The sequence below is a fragment of the Pituophis catenifer genome, unplaced genomic scaffold (genome assembly GCF_029215685.1).
Source record: "Pituophis catenifer annectens isolate HBS135680 unplaced genomic scaffold, rPitCat1.0.hap2 SCAF_1, whole genome shotgun sequence".
In the NCBI taxonomy this organism is placed as follows: Eukaryota; Metazoa; Chordata; class Lepidosauria; order Squamata; family Colubridae; genus Pituophis; species Pituophis catenifer.
This window is the reverse complement of record NW_027256881.1, coordinates 230,631,893-230,651,306: the sequence shown is the minus strand read 5'-3', so window position 1 is coordinate 230,651,306 and position 19,414 is coordinate 230,631,893. Positions and strand designations below refer to the sequence as shown.

The following is a 19,414-nucleotide window of genomic DNA, read 5'->3' as shown; positions in this document are numbered from 1 at the left end:
GGGGTAATCAGGCAGTCTGAAAAAACAGAGAGCATTTGGTATAGTCAGCCGAAAAACATCTGCAGGTTTATGGGTAATATTTTTAAACAGGCTTTTCCCATTTGTGTTACCCCACTTATTCCCAGGTATCTTGCAATATGATTTTGGATTTTAGAGAGTCCTCATGTTCTACCACCTCTTATTATATTCAACAACACAGTATCAAAAGTAGAATCCTTTCAGGTTTTTGGGTTCTATAATCTCCCAGGACTCAAAATGGACACCTAAGATTAGAACCATCATTACAAAGGCACAACAAAGAATGTTATTCCTGCATCAACTGAAGAGGTTCAGGCTGCCCCAGGAGCTATTAATAAAGTTCTATAGGAGGTATTATTGAGTCTGTCATTTGTACTTCTATAACTGTCTGGTTTGGTATAGCAACTAAACAGGACAGGTACAGACTCCAACAGATAGTTAGGACTACAAAAAAAAAAAAAAAGTTGTAACCAGCCTGCCTTCCATAGAGCTGAATATTTCGAGGGTAAGAAGGAGGAGCTGAGAAAATATCTACAGACCCCTCACATCCTGTTTCAACTTTGCCCCTCAGGATGCTTTTATAGGGCATTGCATGCCAAAACAACTAGACACAGGCAGGTTTTCTCTCGTGCCATCACTCTGCTGAACACCTAATCCTCACAATATTGTTCTATGTCAAAACCCATGTTATCTGACTGTAGTATTATTATCCTTCTCGTCTCCTCTACTACCCCTTCTTATTGATATCATTGTTATGATTATTATTACTCTGTTGCTTTGCATGTACATTGAGAGCTTTTGCACTAGAGACAATTTCCTTGTGTATCCAATCTCTGTTGGCCAAATTCTATTCTATTCTATTCTATTCTATTCTATTCTATTCTATTCTATTCTATTCTATTCTATTCTATTCTATTCTATTCTATTCTATTCTATTCCATTCCATTCCATTCCATTCCACCCCACCCCACCCCACCCCACCGCACCCCACCGCACCCCACCCCACCCCACCCCACCCCACCCATAAAAATATGGATTTTATTGTTGGGTTTTCTTATTTGTAAATGGATGTCATTGTTCACAAAATAGCTGATTTTCTAAAGGGGGGAGAAACTCCCCTTATTGTAGGTCACAGTTGTGTCAGATTGGGCACGCCTTATTATAAACTTTGACTGGCATAAGTGAAGATAAGGAATTAAGTTGTTTTGAAGTAAATTTTTCAATAGTCACAAAATTCCCTCCAGTTTTGTACTGTCTGTTCTGACCTAGCAGTAGTTTTCTAAGTTCTCAACATTAACCCCAAGTTGTTTTTAACTGGACAAATTTGGGACTGAACCTGCAAGCGAACCGAATACTGTGCATAATGCTTTACCCATAAAAGGAGAAGCATGCTCTTGCTCCTGGAAATAGGGCTTATTTCTGTACTGCCACAGCATCTCAGGACAAACAGTGTTGTAGAAATGCCAAAACCTGTGCTTGCTGTGCTGTTATCCCACTTTACCATGCATTCAATCTGCAAACATAATAGTCTGAGCTCAGCCATCCGGCTGTTTAAAAATACCCATGTGGGTAGAGTTGTAGTATTTTGTAATCAATGATCGGGAGCTTTTAGAAACAAACTCTTCCAGTTTTCTAGGACATCAGTTATGTGCCATTTTTTTTAAAAAAAAACCAGAATTACAAGTATTTTAACCAACTCTGCTAAGCCTCTGGCTTGGGGTTTTAAATTTTTTTTGCTGCCAAAGCCAACTGCAGGAAACCACCAGAGCCTTCGAACAAATTTGATGGCTTGCACTTCCTCAAAGGAAGGGCTGAAGAAGCTAAGAGCCTAATGAGCTAAATTGTTTTATAACCTTAAAAAATAAACATGTCAATGAGAGATCCACGTTGATCCCACCTCCTAAAGATATCAGCAAAGCAAAGAGAAGATTTGAAGATGAGGATTCAGATGAGGGTCATGTACTGGAGAAAATAATTCGTCCCCCTGTTCGTGCCAATAAAACTGCCCTTTTTAAAAGATAGATGCCACATGGGACTTTTAATGCAGAGACTTCTGCATTCTGTGGAATGCAGAAAAATAGAAAAGACAGAGATACAGGGACTTTTGTGATAAAGTACAAGAGATAAGGAGTTGCTGGCAAAATTGGAGCAGAAAGAGAAGTGGTACTGTAGAGAGAAAAAGAGCATGGCGGAGAATTTGGAGGTGTGGTATTTCCTGAGGGTGAAGGAACCAAAGAAGAAGGACTATGGAAGGGAGTTGTTGAGGGCAACTAGATGAGGTTGAACTTAGAGAGAAATGGCAGAAAATGGACCAGCCAGAAAATACAGAGTTAAAATTGTAGCAAAAGCCTTTACACAGTTATACAGTAAGGCCCCTTTTGACCTCATACATGTTTAAAAGTGGTTTGGATGATTTGTATTGCACTCAACATTAACTTCCTCTCTATCCTTTAAAATTGAACTTTTGTCATTAACTGGGGAGCTTGGCCAGCTTCCAGGGATTCCTGACCTTTTGAATCTTCTTCCACAGCTACAGGAGGGAAGAGGGATGTAGGAAAGTTGTATGGGAACTTGAAAAGTTTGTTTTATAAACATGCAAGGAAGTTTTACATTTGAACTTGGCTTTCATGCTTTCTTTGTTTTTCTTCTCTGTGCAGCCATCCACCGAAGAGAGCCCTGCAAAGCATGTAGATACCCCGGTAAGTTTCTCTCTTCTAGAGTTTGTAGTGATTGACGCTACATTTCTTCTGTTCCATGTCAAATAGCTCCCCATCTAATTTTCTACAACCACATTAGTCTTTCTGGCTATGAGAGCTGCCCAAATCCCTGGTTTGTACAGCTATTTTAGCCTTTCCTTTGTGTTATCATGTTTCTAACCCATTTAGCAACAAAACTACATCTTATTTTCCAGTTGAACTGAGCGGTGGTGCTGGAGACTGCCCCAAAGGCCTGTCAACAATAGTGTAGCTCTTTGGTCTAGCATCAGGAGTGAAACGTTTAGTGCTAAACAATTTGCAAATGATATGAGTTAGGAAATGGCAAGTGATATGACTTAGGAAATGGTTTTTCAAACATTGCATTAAAATCAGCTTAATTGAATCCATCTTAATTTATTTACATTTTCACTGTACTTTGCCTTGCTTTTCCACTCTTAGGAAATGGAAGATGGAAATTGATTAAAAAACAAAAGCAAGACATAAAATAGTTAAAAATCTGATTAAAGCAGCAACTAAAATCATGATTAATTTGATGCATTAATTCATTTAATTAGCCCAAATGAAATAATCTTTCATTTAGTCTATAAGTCCAAGCTGAAGGGAAAGGTTTTGCCTTCTTTCCTAAAGACGGAGAAATTGCAGAATAAGTGTAACTCCCAAGAGAGCTGTTCCTAGTCTGGGAAGAATGCAAGGGAAACCCAGCTAACACAATTTAAACCCAGCTCCTAACTCTACTCAAGATTCAGTATATATAACTTTACTTAAAATCATTACAAGTTAAGTTTACTAACAGTTATGTTCGGAAGAGCCATCTTGAATTTTGTGTTTCTCATTTTCCCCAAAAATGATTTGGAAAATAGTGTCTTGGATCTTGCATAAACCAGAGCCCTTCACTTTTCTGTTCTTCATTAAAGCAGACTATTTTTTCAGACTTTCAGACACAGCTTTTTTTTTTTAGGTTGGCACAGAAACTTGAAAAATTATGGGCTGCTTTTATGAAGAACAGAGAGGTGCTGAGCTCAAGTTTATGCAAGGCATTCTTCCCAAATTATTTTGAAGCATGAACAATCCTAATTTATTTAGTGAATGTATCATAAATCATGAATGTATCATAAATCTTCATTGAAATAGACTAGAACTGTAGCATCACGTTCTAAATAGAAAATGCAACATTGTTTTTCCAATGACAGTGCAATAAAATCGTCCTCACATATTCTGAACATAATATTCACTGATTTGGGAAGAAATTTAAGGAATTCAGTACGGAGAGCCCAGAAAATACTTACAAAGAAACCAGAAGTCAAGTACACTGACCCCTAGGTCTTACATTCATTCCATTACTGCCTACATTCACTCCATTACTGCAAGAAATGAAAGCTGTTAATAACAGAATAACAGAGTTGAAAGGGGCCTTGGAGGTCTTCTAGTCCAACTCCATGCTCAAGCAGGAGACCATACACCATTCTGGACAAATGGTTGTCCAATTTCTTCCTAAAAATATTCAGTGATGGAGGACCCACAACTTCTGAAGGCAAGCCATTCTACTGATTAATTGTTCCCACTGTCAGGAAATTCTCCTTAGTTCTAGATTGGATCTTTCCTTGATAAGTTTCTGTCTGTTACTTCTTGTCCTCCCTTTGAATGCTTTGGAGAATCAGTTAACCCCCTCTTCTTTGTGACAGCCCCTAAATATCAGAAGATTGCTATCATGGCATCCCTAGTCCTTCTCTTCATTAGACTAGACATACCCAATACTTACTTTCTTCATATGTTTTAGCCTCCAGTCCCCTAATCATCATTGTTGATCTTCTCTGTTCTTTTTCTAGAGTCTTAGCATCTTTTTGTATCATGGTGACCAAAACTGGATGGAATATTCCTAGTATGGTCTTACCAGTGGGGTATATAACAGTATTATACAGCTCTCCATTGATGCAGCCTAGGAATGCATTGGCTTTTTTTGGTAGCTGCAGCACACTGCTGGCTCATATTTAAGTGGTTGTCCATTAGGACTCCTAGATCCCTCCCAGCTGATATTGCAATAGTACTGAATTGTTGTTGATTTTTTTTTTTTGCTTGATAATATTATTCAGTTCAGAATTCTGAAAGTGATATTTTTTCACTATTGATTATGTACCGTCAAGTCATTCTCAACATTTTAGCAACCATATTTTTTTCATTCTTCATCCGAGAAATATCAACCTTGAAAATGTCATTGTCAAAATACATTGAAAAATAGTTCCCAAGGCACTTAGCAGCTAGCTAAAAGCTCCTCTGGGTGGTCTAGTTGGATGTAGCTGTAATAACTGGTAGGGAATGGAAATTCACTAAGGTATCTTTTATAACTAGATAAGCGCAAGAAACATTTTTTTCTCTAGTTACAGAATTAGCCAGTACAATCTGTGATTTCCTGCTCTAAAGAAGGAAGTATGAAAAGAGAAAAGGCTCGGTCTTTTGAAATGTAACATCTGGACCCGTTCTGAGAGGATGGAAATTTCTTGAGAGTCAAGGAGTGTCTGGAAACAAAACTGTTTTTCTTTGAGAAGAAATGAAAAACATCTTGCCTTAAGCCCAATGTCCTTCTTCAAGGACTAGAGTATGAAAAGGCATTCTCTGGGAGAAGAGCCATCCGTTTGCCTGAGAAAAATTATTCATTTATGTAGACAATTTATACAGCTGCTTATTGTAAATACATAATTCTGGGCGGTGAATATTCCATACAAAACAATATTTAAAAAAACCAAAAAAAACCTCCGCCCCCATAAAGCATTTAAAGTACTCTTATATAAGAAAAGGCAACCCAGGGCACTATATACCAATTCAATAAAAATAAAGACATGTATACAGGTAGCTCAGTGGTGGGATTCAAATAATTTAACAACTGGTTCTCTGCCCTAATGATTTCTTCCAACAACCAGTTCACCAAACTGCTCAGAAAGTTAACAACTGGTTCTCCCGAAGTGGTGTGAACTGGCTGAATCCCACCACTGAGGTAGCTCCTTGCTTATCAACCATTCGTTCAGCAACCATTTGAAGTTATGACAATGCTGAAAAAGGAGACTTGCAACCTTGATGTTCTGGTTGCCCCAGAACTCCTGCAGTCTTGTGATTGTGATCTGGGGGACTTGGCAACTGCCTTGCACTCAGGATCCCCATTTGCAACCTCCCTTCACAAGCAAAATCAATTGTGACACTTCCTGGGAAGATTGCAAGTCCCTTACTGTGCCTTACCTGCCTGCTGGGTTGCTTGCAAGCTACCTGGGATTTGCTTAATGATCTGTGGTCCTTACTTAACAGCAGTGATGGAGAGTGCAGGGATTGCTGTTGCTAAGTGATGTGATCATGTGACAACTCAACTTTATGACCGCATTGCTTAGCAGTGGAATTTCTGGTCCCGATTTCCATAGTTAACTGAGGACTACCTGCATTGGGTCCCTTAACATTCTGACTATAATGTTTGTGGGGAGGGGGGCGGAGCTGGATTTTAGCAGCTTTCCAGATGTCCAGAAGGGTTGTGACTTAGACTTTCACCTAAAGGCTGCCTAAAGATTGGTAGGTTAGGTTAGCAGAGCTCTTGCATTACTGCTGACTGTTCTTGTGGGATGTTATGTTTTTGCCACTCCAGATAAGCATATCTAATCATTTGCAGTTGTCTTGGTATCACAGGACCTTTGATTGTATCACTTGGGGAAGGAGGGGATGAATTGGCTGCTACAGCTCATGAGATTCCTTTTTTCTTTTCTTGGCAATCTATCCAAATGTTTAACAATTGAAGAAACTAAAATGAAATCATGTGGATGTGAACTGAGCAGGGCTTCTGTGTGCTGTGGAAAATAAGAATTCTCTGGTGCTGACTCTTTTATATATTAGATATGTAACCTGTAAACATCAACAGAAGCTCCACTGTAAGTTTGTTGTCATCAGCATCTCTGGTCTATTAGCATCATCTTTGAAGAGCACTGTTCTAATTTGACATGTGATAGTTCATGCTGTTCATTTGCCTGGTTAACAACAGAGTCTCATCTGTTTCTGTTTTTATTCAGTGTGGTTGATATATAAGTTCATCGGTTCTAAGGCAGCGTGTTACGGTTTCTTTGTAAGGAAGGCACCAGAGAAAAAAGCTTTGGCCTACCCATATTTACCTGCAATTGTAGTGGCTTCAGTCTAGGAAGCATCTCGTAAGAACCTGATAAAAGAAGATTGCCCTTCCCTCTTCTCTGGTGCACCTCTTAGGAATTCTTGATAAAGTGTTGAGTAGGGATGGCAGAACTATGAAGAATTGAGCTCAGTCATCTGTCAGCAGAAAAAAATACCATTGATCCAATGAAAACAGCATTTTTTATCTCCATTACTTTGAAGTGAAAGTACAACATAGCCAGTTTAGCCTGATACTTGGGCAGATAATCCTACAGCTTCCATTGCTTGCTTCAGTATATTTCTGGTCTTTCATTAATTATATCATGCTTTTGGCCATGAGATGAGACATCATGCTTTTTTTTTTTAAATTTGATTTATATGCCGCCCTTCTCCAGAGACTCAGGGCGGCATACAATGCATTAAGCAATAGCCTTACAGTACGTACAGTAATTGCAGACAGCTGGTGTTAATCACAATGCTATCAGTCTGCTGAGCCATCAGGCCCATGCTTAATAGTAAAATCCAAGTGAATCAAAACAGTATAACACAGAGGCAAAATAAAAACATGAATCTCATCACCCTTCAAATGGATTAAGTATATTTAAGATCTCACCCTGAATTATGATCCTATTTCCATCATAAATCAGACCTCAGAAGTTACTAACCTGCATAAATAATTTACTCATCTACTTTTTCTCAAAAAAGGGCCCTTGGCCCACTAGAAAGAATTTTATTTCTATTTTCCAGCTAGTTTCCTGCATTGACAAGAAGTGTCAATCTTCCCACTATGACCAACACAGAATCTTAGTGTTGGTTGAGGGAAGTGCAGATGCTCTGTTTAGCTTCTCCAAAATTCCTGTATGGAATTCTATATCACCTAGAGAGACTAAGCAGGTGCAATACTAATTGTTGTTGTTGTTGTTAGTTGTGAAGTCATGTCTGTCCCATTGTGACCCCATGGACAATGTTTCTCTAGGTTTTCCTGTCCTCTACCATCCTCTGGAGTCCATTTAAACTCAGGACTACTGCTTCAGTGACTCCATCCAGCTACCTCGTTCTCTGTTGTCTACTTCTTCTTTTGCCCTCAATCTTTCCCAGCATTAGGCTCTTCTCCAAGTGAGTCCTTCCTTCTCATTAGGTGGCCAAAGTATTTGAGTTTCATCTTCAGGACCTGGACTTCTAAAGAGCAGTCAGGGTTGATCTCCTCTAGGACTGACCGGTTTGATTGCCTTGCAGTCCAAGGGACTCACAGGAGTCTTCTCCAGCACCATAGTTCAAAGGCCTCAATTCTTTGGCGCTCAGCCTTTCTTATGGTCCAACTTTCACAGCCATACATCGCAACTGGGAAAACCATAGCCTTGACTATACGGACTTTTGTTGGCAGGGTGATGTCTCTGCTTTTTAGTATGCTGGCAATACTAATAGGCTGCTTTTAAAAAAAATGAATACCAGAATTCCAAAAATAATAACTGTATAAAACAATTATTAGCGGATGCTGTTGTGGAAGGATCTGTCCCCTGGTACCTATTTATACTTTATATTTTTCCAACGTTTATATTTTGCTTGTTGATTTTCTAAGGTGGTTCACCATTCAAAATGATGTTCTAATAAAGACACATCTGTTTGAAATCAATCATTGCCAAAGATTGCTCAGTAGCTGCCTGTATATTTACAGGAATAAGTAACCATGGATGAATTACAAGGACAGCGAAGAAGTCCTGGAGGGAAATCTGTTGCTTTGGTCCTAGATGAAGTTAAATACTGCGTTGTATGTGTTGAAGTTACTAGAGGACCATAATATGTCTTCTTCTCCAATCTCTTCTCCAGTTAGCCAAATGCAACTCCACTAGTGGTGACAAGTGGAAAGGATAGCAACCGCTTAATTATAAAATTGGATTTACTCATACTACTAATTGTTCTGTCCAGTCTTTTAAATGTGAATACAGGTAGTTCTTGACTTAAAACGGTTCATTTAGTGACCGTTCAAAGTGACAACATCACTGTAAAAAGTGACTTTTGACTATTTTTCAGACTTACAACTGTTGCAGAATCCCCATGGTCACGTGATCAAAATTCAGATGGTTAGCAACTGACTCACATTTATGACAGTTGCAGTATTCCCTGTGATCGTGTGATCACCATTTGCCTCGTCACTTCCCGCCTGGACTACTGCAATGCTCTCTACGTGGGGCTCCCCTTGAGGAGCACCCGGAGGCTCCAGCTGGTCCAGAATGCGGCCACGCGGGTGGTTATGGGAGCGACGGGGCGCTCCCATGTGACCCCCCTCCTGCGCGAGCTGCACTGGCTCCCGGTGGTCTTACGGGTGCACTTCAAGGTTTTGGTTACCACCTTTAGAGCGCTCCATGGCTTAGGACCGGGGTATTTACGAGACCGCCTTCTGCCACCAGTGGCCTCTCACCGACCAGTACGCTCCCATAGAGAGGGGCTCCTCAGGGTGCCGTCGGCCAAACAATGTCGACTGGCGGCCCCCAGGGGGAGAGCCTTCTCTGTGGGGGCACCTGCCATCTGGAACGAGCTCCCCCCGGAGATACGGAGGATCCCGGACCTGCGCGCTTTTCGCCGTGCCATCAAAACATTTCTTTTTCAGCAGGCCGGCCTGGCCTAACCTCTCTTTAAACTTTTAAACTTTTAAAAAATTTTAAATTTTAAATTTGTCTTAAGAATTTGGGGTGTTTTAAATTTCGTTTTCCGGGCCAAATTATTTAATTGTATTTTAATGCTTTTTAACATTTGTATTATATGTTTTTTATCTGGCTGTTCACCGCCCTGAGTCCTTCGGGAGTAGGGCGGTATACAAATTCAATAAATAATAAATAATAATAATAATTAAATTTGCTGGCTAAATTTTTACAACTTACTCCTTTGTAATGCTTCTGTCCTGTGAAACTTAGGGAAGACACGTCCACCAACCTCCACCAACCTCTGGAGCAGTGCTCCCACCCCTCTCTGGCCAAATACTCAGCCATGAACATACATATCTACAAAGAGCATCTTACTTTTGCATCCATGCTGCTTGTCCTCACTTTGCAACTGTAGTTATAAATCTTCCTATTGTAAGCTAATAGGAAATCTTTTGGAAGAATAAAGAACAGTGGTATATGAACATAGGGGTGGGATGGCTCAATGGTTAAAGATGCTGAGCTTGTCAGCTGAACAGTCCAGGTTGGAGACCTGAGCGCCATGTGATGGGGTGAACTTCTGTTACTTACTTCAGCTCCTGCCAACCTAGCAGTTTGAAAGCATGCAAATACGAGCAGTTAGATACCATGTTTCCCCAAAAATAACACCCTGTCTTTTATTTTTTTGAACCCTGAAATAAATGCTTGGCCTTATTTTTGGGGAGGTCTTATTATTTTGGGGTGCATGGAGCAAGATGGGGCTCCTCTTGCCGTCTTACCTGATTTCCAGCTCCAGAAAAACCAGAAAGTCCAGTTGCCTCTTGAAAAAGCACCTTTGGGACAACCATGACCTGGATGACTGAGAATCTCCATAGACTTTACCTAGTGTATGAACAATAAATATGCATTAATTATTTTAAAAGAAAATAGTTTTGGGTTTTTTTTTATAAAAGAAAATTCTTTCCAAAATATTTCAGTTTTGGACAAAAAGCAGACAAAAAAAAAAAAAAAAAACCTGGAGGATTCTTCACTCACCTCTGTTTTATATAACACGCACTTATTCTGGGACTTACCCTGTCATTTCTGTTTTTGAAATTGTAGCTACTCAGTCAATGATTTTTCTGTTGCACCACAATGAATGTGGTTTGGAAGCTGCATGTGACCCACCCCTATTTTATATGAATAGCTTTGACAACTCATTGGCTTATTTTATGGCTTTTGTTGCAACCGATTAGCACACACTTTCTTTTCAGGAAAGAGGGAAGTGGTGTTGCGAGCAATCCCAGCCTTTCGAAAGATTAGTCAGTCCCTCTCATCTTTCTGCCTGGACCTAAATTCTGGATAGGATCTCTTCTGACCTCTTAATTTGCCTAGAAGCTGTTATTTCTATCAGCTGATATCTGCCTGACTATTTCTCGTGGTGTGTGTATGTGTGCGCGCACGTATGTTAGAGGGAGTTTCAGGAAGGGTAGGGCTTCATTTCCACTGGAAGTAATAACAAGGGAGCTGTTTATAATTAGGATGCTGCCCTGTGAGAATCAGGGACCAAAGCCGTTGCATCAGAGGCTATCTGCCACAAATACGATGCCTGCTGTATGTCAGGCTTATGTTGCTGCTTAATCAAATACTCTGCTTGTATTATTACCGTGTACTTGTTCGGACTGATTTTTTGTGTCAAAGAAAAGGATTGTTTTGGATGGAGTTTTCAGAAAGATGGGCACCTTGGCTTCAAACTGGCTTAGGAAAACCCTATCTTTGCCTAAGGTAAGTCTTAGTTTAAGGCCAGATAGGGGGGTATATGTGGCAAGGAGATGCCAAATTGCATTCTGAGCTACTCTCTGAGGGTAAGTGGGAAAATATATTGACTTTCTATCAAAAGGAATATGCATTCCTCTTTGGTCCTCGGTTGGCAATTTTTGGATTAGATTTTAGGATTTTAGGATCATCATAAGAAATATGGGGAAGATTGCCCTGCCTATTGATCTGATTATAGAGTGCTATATTCATAAAATGTTTGGCTTGGTTATTGGATTAATCCATCTTCTGGGTTCCCAATGTACATTGATCGTAATCTATACAGACTGGTTTTTGGAAAAGGCTAACCAAGGTTTGTGTGTTGTAATTTAGCCAGTATGTTTTTAAAATCAGATCCCCTTCCAAATCTACAGGATGTGGAAAAGGCATTTAATGCCTATGCATTAATACAAGCCAGGTAATATTGTTTCATTGGAGAAAGAACTTTATTTTCTATTTATACAGCACTAACCTCCGGAGAAAAAATAAATAAATGTGCGTTTTGCCATGTATGTGAAAATATTTCATAACCTTCTGTTTATGTCTATGCATGGAAGGAAGAACATTTGTGTACCCATCTGCAGGTGTATGAAAAAAACTATTCATAACAGTGTATAAAAGAAAGTACTTAACTTTGTATGAGAAAGTGAAAGAATGTGCATAGTATCACTTTGAGCCATCTGCATTGCGTTCACTTTAGTTTAAAATGCTTCCAAAATTCTCACTGAATTCTAAAGATCTATAATACAGTACTTCCATCTTGTTTCTAAAATAGACAAGATATATGAAGTATTGTTTATTCTGGGAGGTTCTGTGTATTTGCAAGAGACAACAGTTTTCATGTTTTAGAATTGTAGACTGCTCAGAATTACCTAGTAGAGATGGGTGGCCCTAGAATAAAATAATAAAATAAAATAATCTTCACCTTAGTTCAATGTCCTCTTATGAACCATCAGATATACTGGAAGTGCACAGAGGTACATTGGTAAAACAAGAATAGATAGACCTGATAAGATTGGCAATATTGGATTCTCTAGGTTTGGTGAGGTCATTCTCCAAATGCAATAGTTCAACAGTTTTAATAATGTTTTCTACTTTTCATAAAAGTAGAATGTGTCATCCTGCTGTTTTATATGTGTTTGATTCTCATTCTATGTTTCAAGGGATAGAATCCTTCTTGAAATGAATATGCATAGCTTTTGCAATATTGCTAAAAACACATTATATAGGAAATATCAATACAGTCTGGGGTTCCCAATGAGCATAAAAACCTGCATTTGATATCAACACTATTTGGTGTCCTGATTCACACAACATGCTAGACTAGGTGAAAATAATAGGGTTGGGTAGTTTGCAGTTCGTGTTATGGGTGGCAGTCCTTTATCTTAGCAAGGCCATTGAGTGAAGCTAGAGCAAGACAATCTATGAGATTGGGGATAGTCTCCCAACATTTGAGTTTCATTTCCATAATGCCCAAGAACATGTTGTTGAAATTGTCTGGCAATATGTCTGAACCTGACTAATGCATATTTTTCTTCTTTATGGGAAGTTAAAGATAGAAATGGGAATAGAAATTGTTTTTTTCTGGGAGGCCTCCTGCTTCTATCCTCATTCCTAGCCACTTGCTAAATCCAAAAAAATCAGGCTAAATGGGATGGCCTCCTATGACCCTTGCAAATCAGAATGCTAAGTTGCAGCACGTGGCCCTGTGAATGTTGCCCACTCTTGGGTGAAGCCAATATCTAGATTGTTTCCTTGGCTACAGCTGTGTAAATATCCCAATTGGGTGTGGTTAACTCAGCTTTAGAATTTTAATGTGAAATGGATCCAGCCTATGAAATATTTTTGTCTTGTGGATGCTTCATCACTAGAGGTTTTTAAGAAGAGATGGAATAGCCATTCGCCCAGAATGGTATAGGGTTTCCTGCTTGACTTAGAAGACCTCTAAACTCCCTTCCAGCTCTGTTATTCTGATGGAATGGGACAAACACATCCATATCTCTCTAATGAAAAAGTAATATCTTGGTAAAAATTTGTTGTAAGAAAAACAGGATAGGTACCTAACCATGAATTGTATTTGGGAATCCATTATGGGAATTAATTTTGGTTTATTACAACTATAAAGGTTCAGGAAGAATGAACCCGTTTAAAACTCTAAACTGTATAGACTAATAGTTTTAAAAGTATGAATCACTGGATCACGTTAACTTGATATTTTTAATTTATTGTGTTTTCTATATATCATGCTCCTTTATCTTGGCTGCTTTGTATGATTACTTATAATTCAGCAAGTATTTGAAAACAATACTTTTGTTTTAATGATAGAAATTAACCCCGCGTCTCTCTCTCTCTTACACACACACACACACACACACACACACACACACACACACACACTCATGTATTACTTTGATTAGAACCCTCACTTAGTGTTCCTGCTGGGGTTATAAAGTCACTGAATAAAATAAGCACATAAGGAATTTGGGGAGTGGGGGGAAGAATGGGAACAATGTATAAATAGAAACTTCCTGCTCCAACAATTTAGACATTTCCTCCTGATATTTTGTTCTGGGAAAGTTTTGGACAAGGCAAAGCAGAGTACAGTTCTAGGGATATGAAGAAATCTTGCAGTGTATTATAATGCTTTCTCCTGGTGCTTAGTAAGATCATGTTTCTCCAGTAGAGATTTAAAGGGTTCTGTGAAAGTGCCTTCTCTGAGAAATCTGCAGTACCTGCTGGTTTATTCTAGAATTAAATCTAGAAGCCAAATTTCATGCAATCTTCTACCCACCTCTTCTAATCTCTAAATGCTACCAGAGGTTGAATTCTTCAGAGGATCGCTAACTATAAAGGTGTGCTTTGTTCAGTGTAATTTAAGATTGCAATTTATAAAGTTCCCAAAAGTCTTTTTAAAAACTGAATTTATCTCCATTCCTTGTTCACAAATTTTTGTTAAGAGATTATGCTACTATCAGATAGCATAGTTTCCTTTTTCAGGCCTACATTTTCTCTCCACTTTTCTAGGGACACTGGCAGAAAAGATCTGTAATTAAGTCTGAGCATCTTACTGAACGCCCCCTCCCCCCCCAATATATTTAATATCTTCTATTCAAATTGCGACATAGAAGGGAATATCAAATCGGGACTTGCTCTGGATTTTATTTCCTCCACTTCTCTGATTTTTTTGCTGTGTTATCTTTAATGAGTATCTTCAATATATTATGAAATGCAACACTATGCAATTGTGCAACTGCAGAGAAATAAGAAAATAGGACTTTAAAAATAAATTCTCCAAATATGGGATGTTTTTCAAAGTGGAGATTTATAGAACTTTTTATGAGCCACCTCAAATTCACAACCCCTCCTATCCCAACACACATCAGATTTTTATCTTTGCTATTCATATGGGGTTTGGAAAATCAGCAGAGGCTCGGTTTCTTCAGTTTTTCTGCTAATTGTGTCAATCTGTGATGAAAAAATATGAAATTTTCCTCTTTATCTCCCTCTTGCTTTTTCTATCTTAGGTATTTTCAAGATCCCCTCAAATTATGCAGGCACAACGTAAACCTTCAAGGTAAATCTCAAGAGTTGATGAGTTTCCTGTACAAAGTATCTTATCTATGGAGCTCCAACCACTGTTTTATTTTTAATTAGGAATATAATCCATGCACTATTAGTACCATTAATGTTTCAACTTTGTTGTAAATTGATATGAAAAACAAAAGAAAGAGAGAGAGACCAGATTAGACTGTGAAGCCACACTCTCTTCCCACAATGGTAAGCCAAATGTCTCCAGGAAACCCACAGGAGGACACGAACATTCTAGCACCAACAGTTCTAATTCCAGCAATTATTATTCTGTACTATTCACAAAAGGGGCTCAGTGGCTAAGACGCTGAGCTTGTCGATCGAAAGGTCAGCAGTTCAGCGGTTTGAATCTAGTGCCGCGTAATGGGGTGAGCTCCCCTTAGTTGTCCCAACTTCTGCCAACCTAGCAGTTCGAAAGCACGTAAAAAATGCAAGTAGAAAAATAGGGCCCACCTTTGGTGGAAAGGTAACAGTGTTCTGTGTGCCTTTGGCATTTAGTCATGCTGGCCACATGACCATGGAGATGTCTTCAGACAGCGCTGGCTCTTCGGCTTTGAAACGGAGATGAGCACCGCCCCCTAGAGTCGGGAACAACTAGCACATAGGTGCAAGGGGAACCTTTACCTTTACTGTTCACTACTCTCTGCTCTGGAGGAACATGATGTGTTGTAGAACCCAAAAGTTTTGTCCTCCAAGAATTTTATACTTACACAGAACCATTAGTATAGATCTGTGTTTCTCAACCTCAGCAACTTTAAAATGTGTGGACTTCACCTCCCACAATTGTTGAATGAATAATTCTGGCTGGGGGATCTTGGGAGTTGAAATCCACACATTTTAAACTGGCTGAGATTCAGGAACATGGATGTAGATGTTATTCCAGGGGTGAAATGCTCCTGGTTCGGACCTGATCGGGCGATCTGGTAGCGATTGTGGCAGGTGATTCGGAGAACCAGTAGCGATGGCGGTACGAGGCTCCACCCACCTGCCCGGTTGTCATTACTTCCTGGTTTTAACCAGGAAGTAATGTGGTTTTTACCCTCTACACATACGCAGAAGTTTTTGCACATGTGCAGAGGGTCTGCATGCGCATGTGACGCGCGCGGCACGTGCACTTCCGAACCAGTAAGGAAGGTAAGTAGATTTCACCCCTGTGTTATTCTATTTCATGGAGGGACTCTAATTCACCAACATTTGTCTCACAATAGTTTTATAAGTGCTAGAAGACTCTTTATTGTGTTTATTGAACATTTAGTTCTTTGCTACCCACTGTACAAATGGCTTAATTTTGATGTATTCATGTTAGATCTGTATTCTGATTTTTCCTTGTTGCCTTGCCCTCATCCTATGATGCCTTAGGCCTTCTTGAAATGATTATCTGGTGGTGTATTTTCCCTTCTGCAGTGATCTCTGGGAAGCCCTTGGTTTCATATCCTATTTAATCCAGCCATATTTCTTTATGGAAAAATGGTTTATATTTACCAGCATTTCAATTAAAAAAGGAAGCTGCAAGTATCATCTTGCAGGAAAGTGTAATTTTGAATGGAGTATCCAGTTTCCCCAATTCAGATTCAAAAACGTTCATACAAGGAAATGTAATTAAATGTTTTTCTGGAAAAAAATGTTGAGAACAGAATCTGAGAAGCCAACTTGTTAACACTCCAAGAACACACTTTAGAATTGACAACACAAATAAAGTGAAAAAGTGCTTGCTGATAAGTACACAGGCAGATCCTTCACAACTTAACATCTTATATCTCAACTGTTGATTATTCAGTTGTTTTTCTTTGGCCTAGGAACTTGAGCCTAAACCAGGCCATGGAAGACACTTGTGAACTAGACCTGGTATATGTCACAGAACGGATAATTGCTGTCAACTTTGCAAGTTTGTCGGAAGAGCAAACCTTCTGCAGCAACCTGAAGGAGGTGGCTCAAATGCTTAAATCCAAGCATGGGGACAGTTACTTGGTAAGAAATTTGGAAGATTGTGACTCAATCTCATAACTTGCTTTGAAAAACTTTCCAAGAAGTGAATGTTTTCTGGAATTTTGTCTTGGTGTTTCACTCCAAAAAGAGTTGTAATATCTTACGGATACTGATCTGAACTTTTTCCAGAACTTATTTTTTTTCTAATTATCCTTATTACATGAATTGTTATTTTGTGATATGGCATCCCTTTGCCAATTCATCCATTCACCTTTATTATCAATTCTGAAGACTATCTTTTATTATGAGGTAACTCTAACAGGGCCAAGATCCTAAAAACAAAACAAAACAAAAACATTGTCTGTCATAGTTTCTTTTTAGTTTTCATTTCAGTGAGCTGCATGCAATATAATTAGACTGCTTGGTGATGTCAGTAATAAAAAGCTTAAAAACTCATATTTGAAGTTTTTGAAAATTTGGAAAGAGAAAACTTCTATATGTCTGTAGGTATTTCACTGATCTGAAACAATGTATTTTTGGCTTCTGGGTGTTTTTCCACCGTTCTGTACGAAGCCCAAGATATACCACACAAATTGACTCTTCTAACCTTGTATATTTCTTTTCTCTCTCTTAGCTTCTTAATCTGTCAGAGAGGAGGCATGACATCAGCAAGCTGCATTCCAAGGTATGGTGGACTGTACTTAAGCAAATAACATTTCCAGTAGAATGGTTGGATGAGAAAGAGAACTGGTCCAGGACAGGGGTGTCAAACTTGTGGCCCATGGGCCGGATGTGTCACGGGCTGGTCACAACCACTCTGTTTTAGTTAAAGGAAAAAAGTCAGGATATGTTATATGAAGGCAACGTGACACGTGTTTGACACCCTTGGTCCAAGACAAAAACTCATAACTTTTTCACAGCTACAGATTAGTTACTAAGTACATTATATACTATCCTATAATCCCATAAACAGGTATTGTATTCCCTGAAATTTAAGGTCATCAGAACCTTGAAGTGCACCTGTGAGCACCTGTAGCCAGAAATACAGTATGTCTGCAGGACCTCATGATAAAATTACTTAATGTGATGTTACAAATATTTTTCAAGAGGTTGGAGGATTTATCTGAAATCCCATAAAACCTCAAGGAGTCAAAATGTCACAGATCTGCTAGAGTATGTATATTTTAATGTGTTCTTCCTTCTCCATTAGTGATGACCCTGTGAAAATGAATTTGTGTGTGCTCTGTAATTCAGAAAAAAATCAGCTTTTGGAGCCTAGGTTCCAAAATCCCAAACCATTTCTCAGAATGGAGAAATCGATGTTTGCTAGGAAACAAACATGTCTGATTCCAGTTGCTATTTTGAATAATAAAATAAGTGGTTTCAGTTGCCAAGGAAAGTGTGGGTAGATTTATGTACATTGATTGTGCAAATTTTCCTGCATGCATCTTTTTGACAGTTAGACAGTATGCAGTATCTGCAAAAGAAGGGCTCTGATTTTTTTTCAGACCCTGAATTGAAGAAACAAGCTCCACTGTTTACATATGATTCATTGGACTACATTCTAAAAAGTTAATGTTAAATATGAAGCCATGATCAATTTCATTTACTGTAAACTTACAGCCAAGGCAGCAGCTCCACTTCTCTTCAGCTACTTTTTGCCTCCAAATTGGGTAATCACGGAGAACTGCCTCTTCTAGGTGCATCCCACTCTTTTGGGGCCATTAATCACATTGTGTAGCCAATACAAAAAGGTTGTTCCTCAAGCTACAGCCAGCACTTGCCTCTGCCTCTGCTCTAAATTCTGGAAATGGTCCTAGTATTGTAATCTAGACTTGCCACTATATTTATCAGGTGAATATGGCCAGAGGTTATTCAGGCTGAATTAGCAAGATGGAGGAACCGAAGAGGAATTAAAGGTGAACTTCTATGATTGAGAGGCAGAGAGAGGAACGGGTTTTCAAACGGCAAGCCTTTTACTGGAGTGGAATAATACATGGAAAAGTGAGATGAATTATACATTGGATTTCATGGCATTTACTTCCTTGATTACTCTGCTTTTGTACAACACTTTTTGAGCAAGAAATTTAATTATTTGTTTCAAACATCCTCATTTTTTCCAATGTTAAAGAAACAAATCCCAAAGCTTATAGGATAGTAATTTGCTAAAATCTTCAGAGATGTCATGACAGAAGTTTTCATGTTCATAGTCAATCAACACTCATCTCCCCCTCTGGAGCCGAGATGGCATAGTAGTTAGAGTGCAGTACTACAGGCTACTTCTGCTGACTGCCGGCTGCCTGCAATTTGGCAGTTCAAATCTCACCAGGCTCAAGGTTGACTCAGCCTTCCATTCTTCTGACGTCAGTAAAATGAGGACCCAGCTTGTTTGGGGGCAATATGCTGACTCTGTAAAACCACTTAGAGAGGGCTGTAAAGCAGTATATAAGTCTAAGTGATATTGCTATTGCTGGGGTTAAGTCTATTATCTGTTGATGAAGGTTTACAACATTCATAGTCTTCATATTTTAAAAGGCAGCATTTGTGAAACATTTTGCAACTGAAAACCACCAAATAAACTCTTGGAAACTGCATGGA

General features: G+C 39.0%; 1 protein-coding gene across 7 annotated transcripts in view; it reads left to right on the top strand.

Moving 5' to 3' along the window:
- Nucleotides 1–19,414, top strand: part of TNS1 (tensin 1) — a 236,648-nt gene that overhangs the window by 104,019 nt on the left and 113,215 nt on the right. For all 7 annotated transcript variants that reach the window (XM_070952600.1, XM_070952525.1, XM_070952672.1 and 4 more), the window contains 4 exons: nt 2,676–2,717; nt 14,827–14,876; nt 16,687–16,858; nt 17,451–17,501. In XM_070952600.1, coding sequence (XP_070808701.1) covers nt 2,676–2,717; nt 14,827–14,876; nt 16,687–16,858; nt 17,451–17,501 — 315 coding nt within the window. The remainder of the gene's footprint in view (nt 1–2,675; nt 2,718–14,826; nt 14,877–16,686; nt 16,859–17,450; nt 17,502–19,414) is intronic.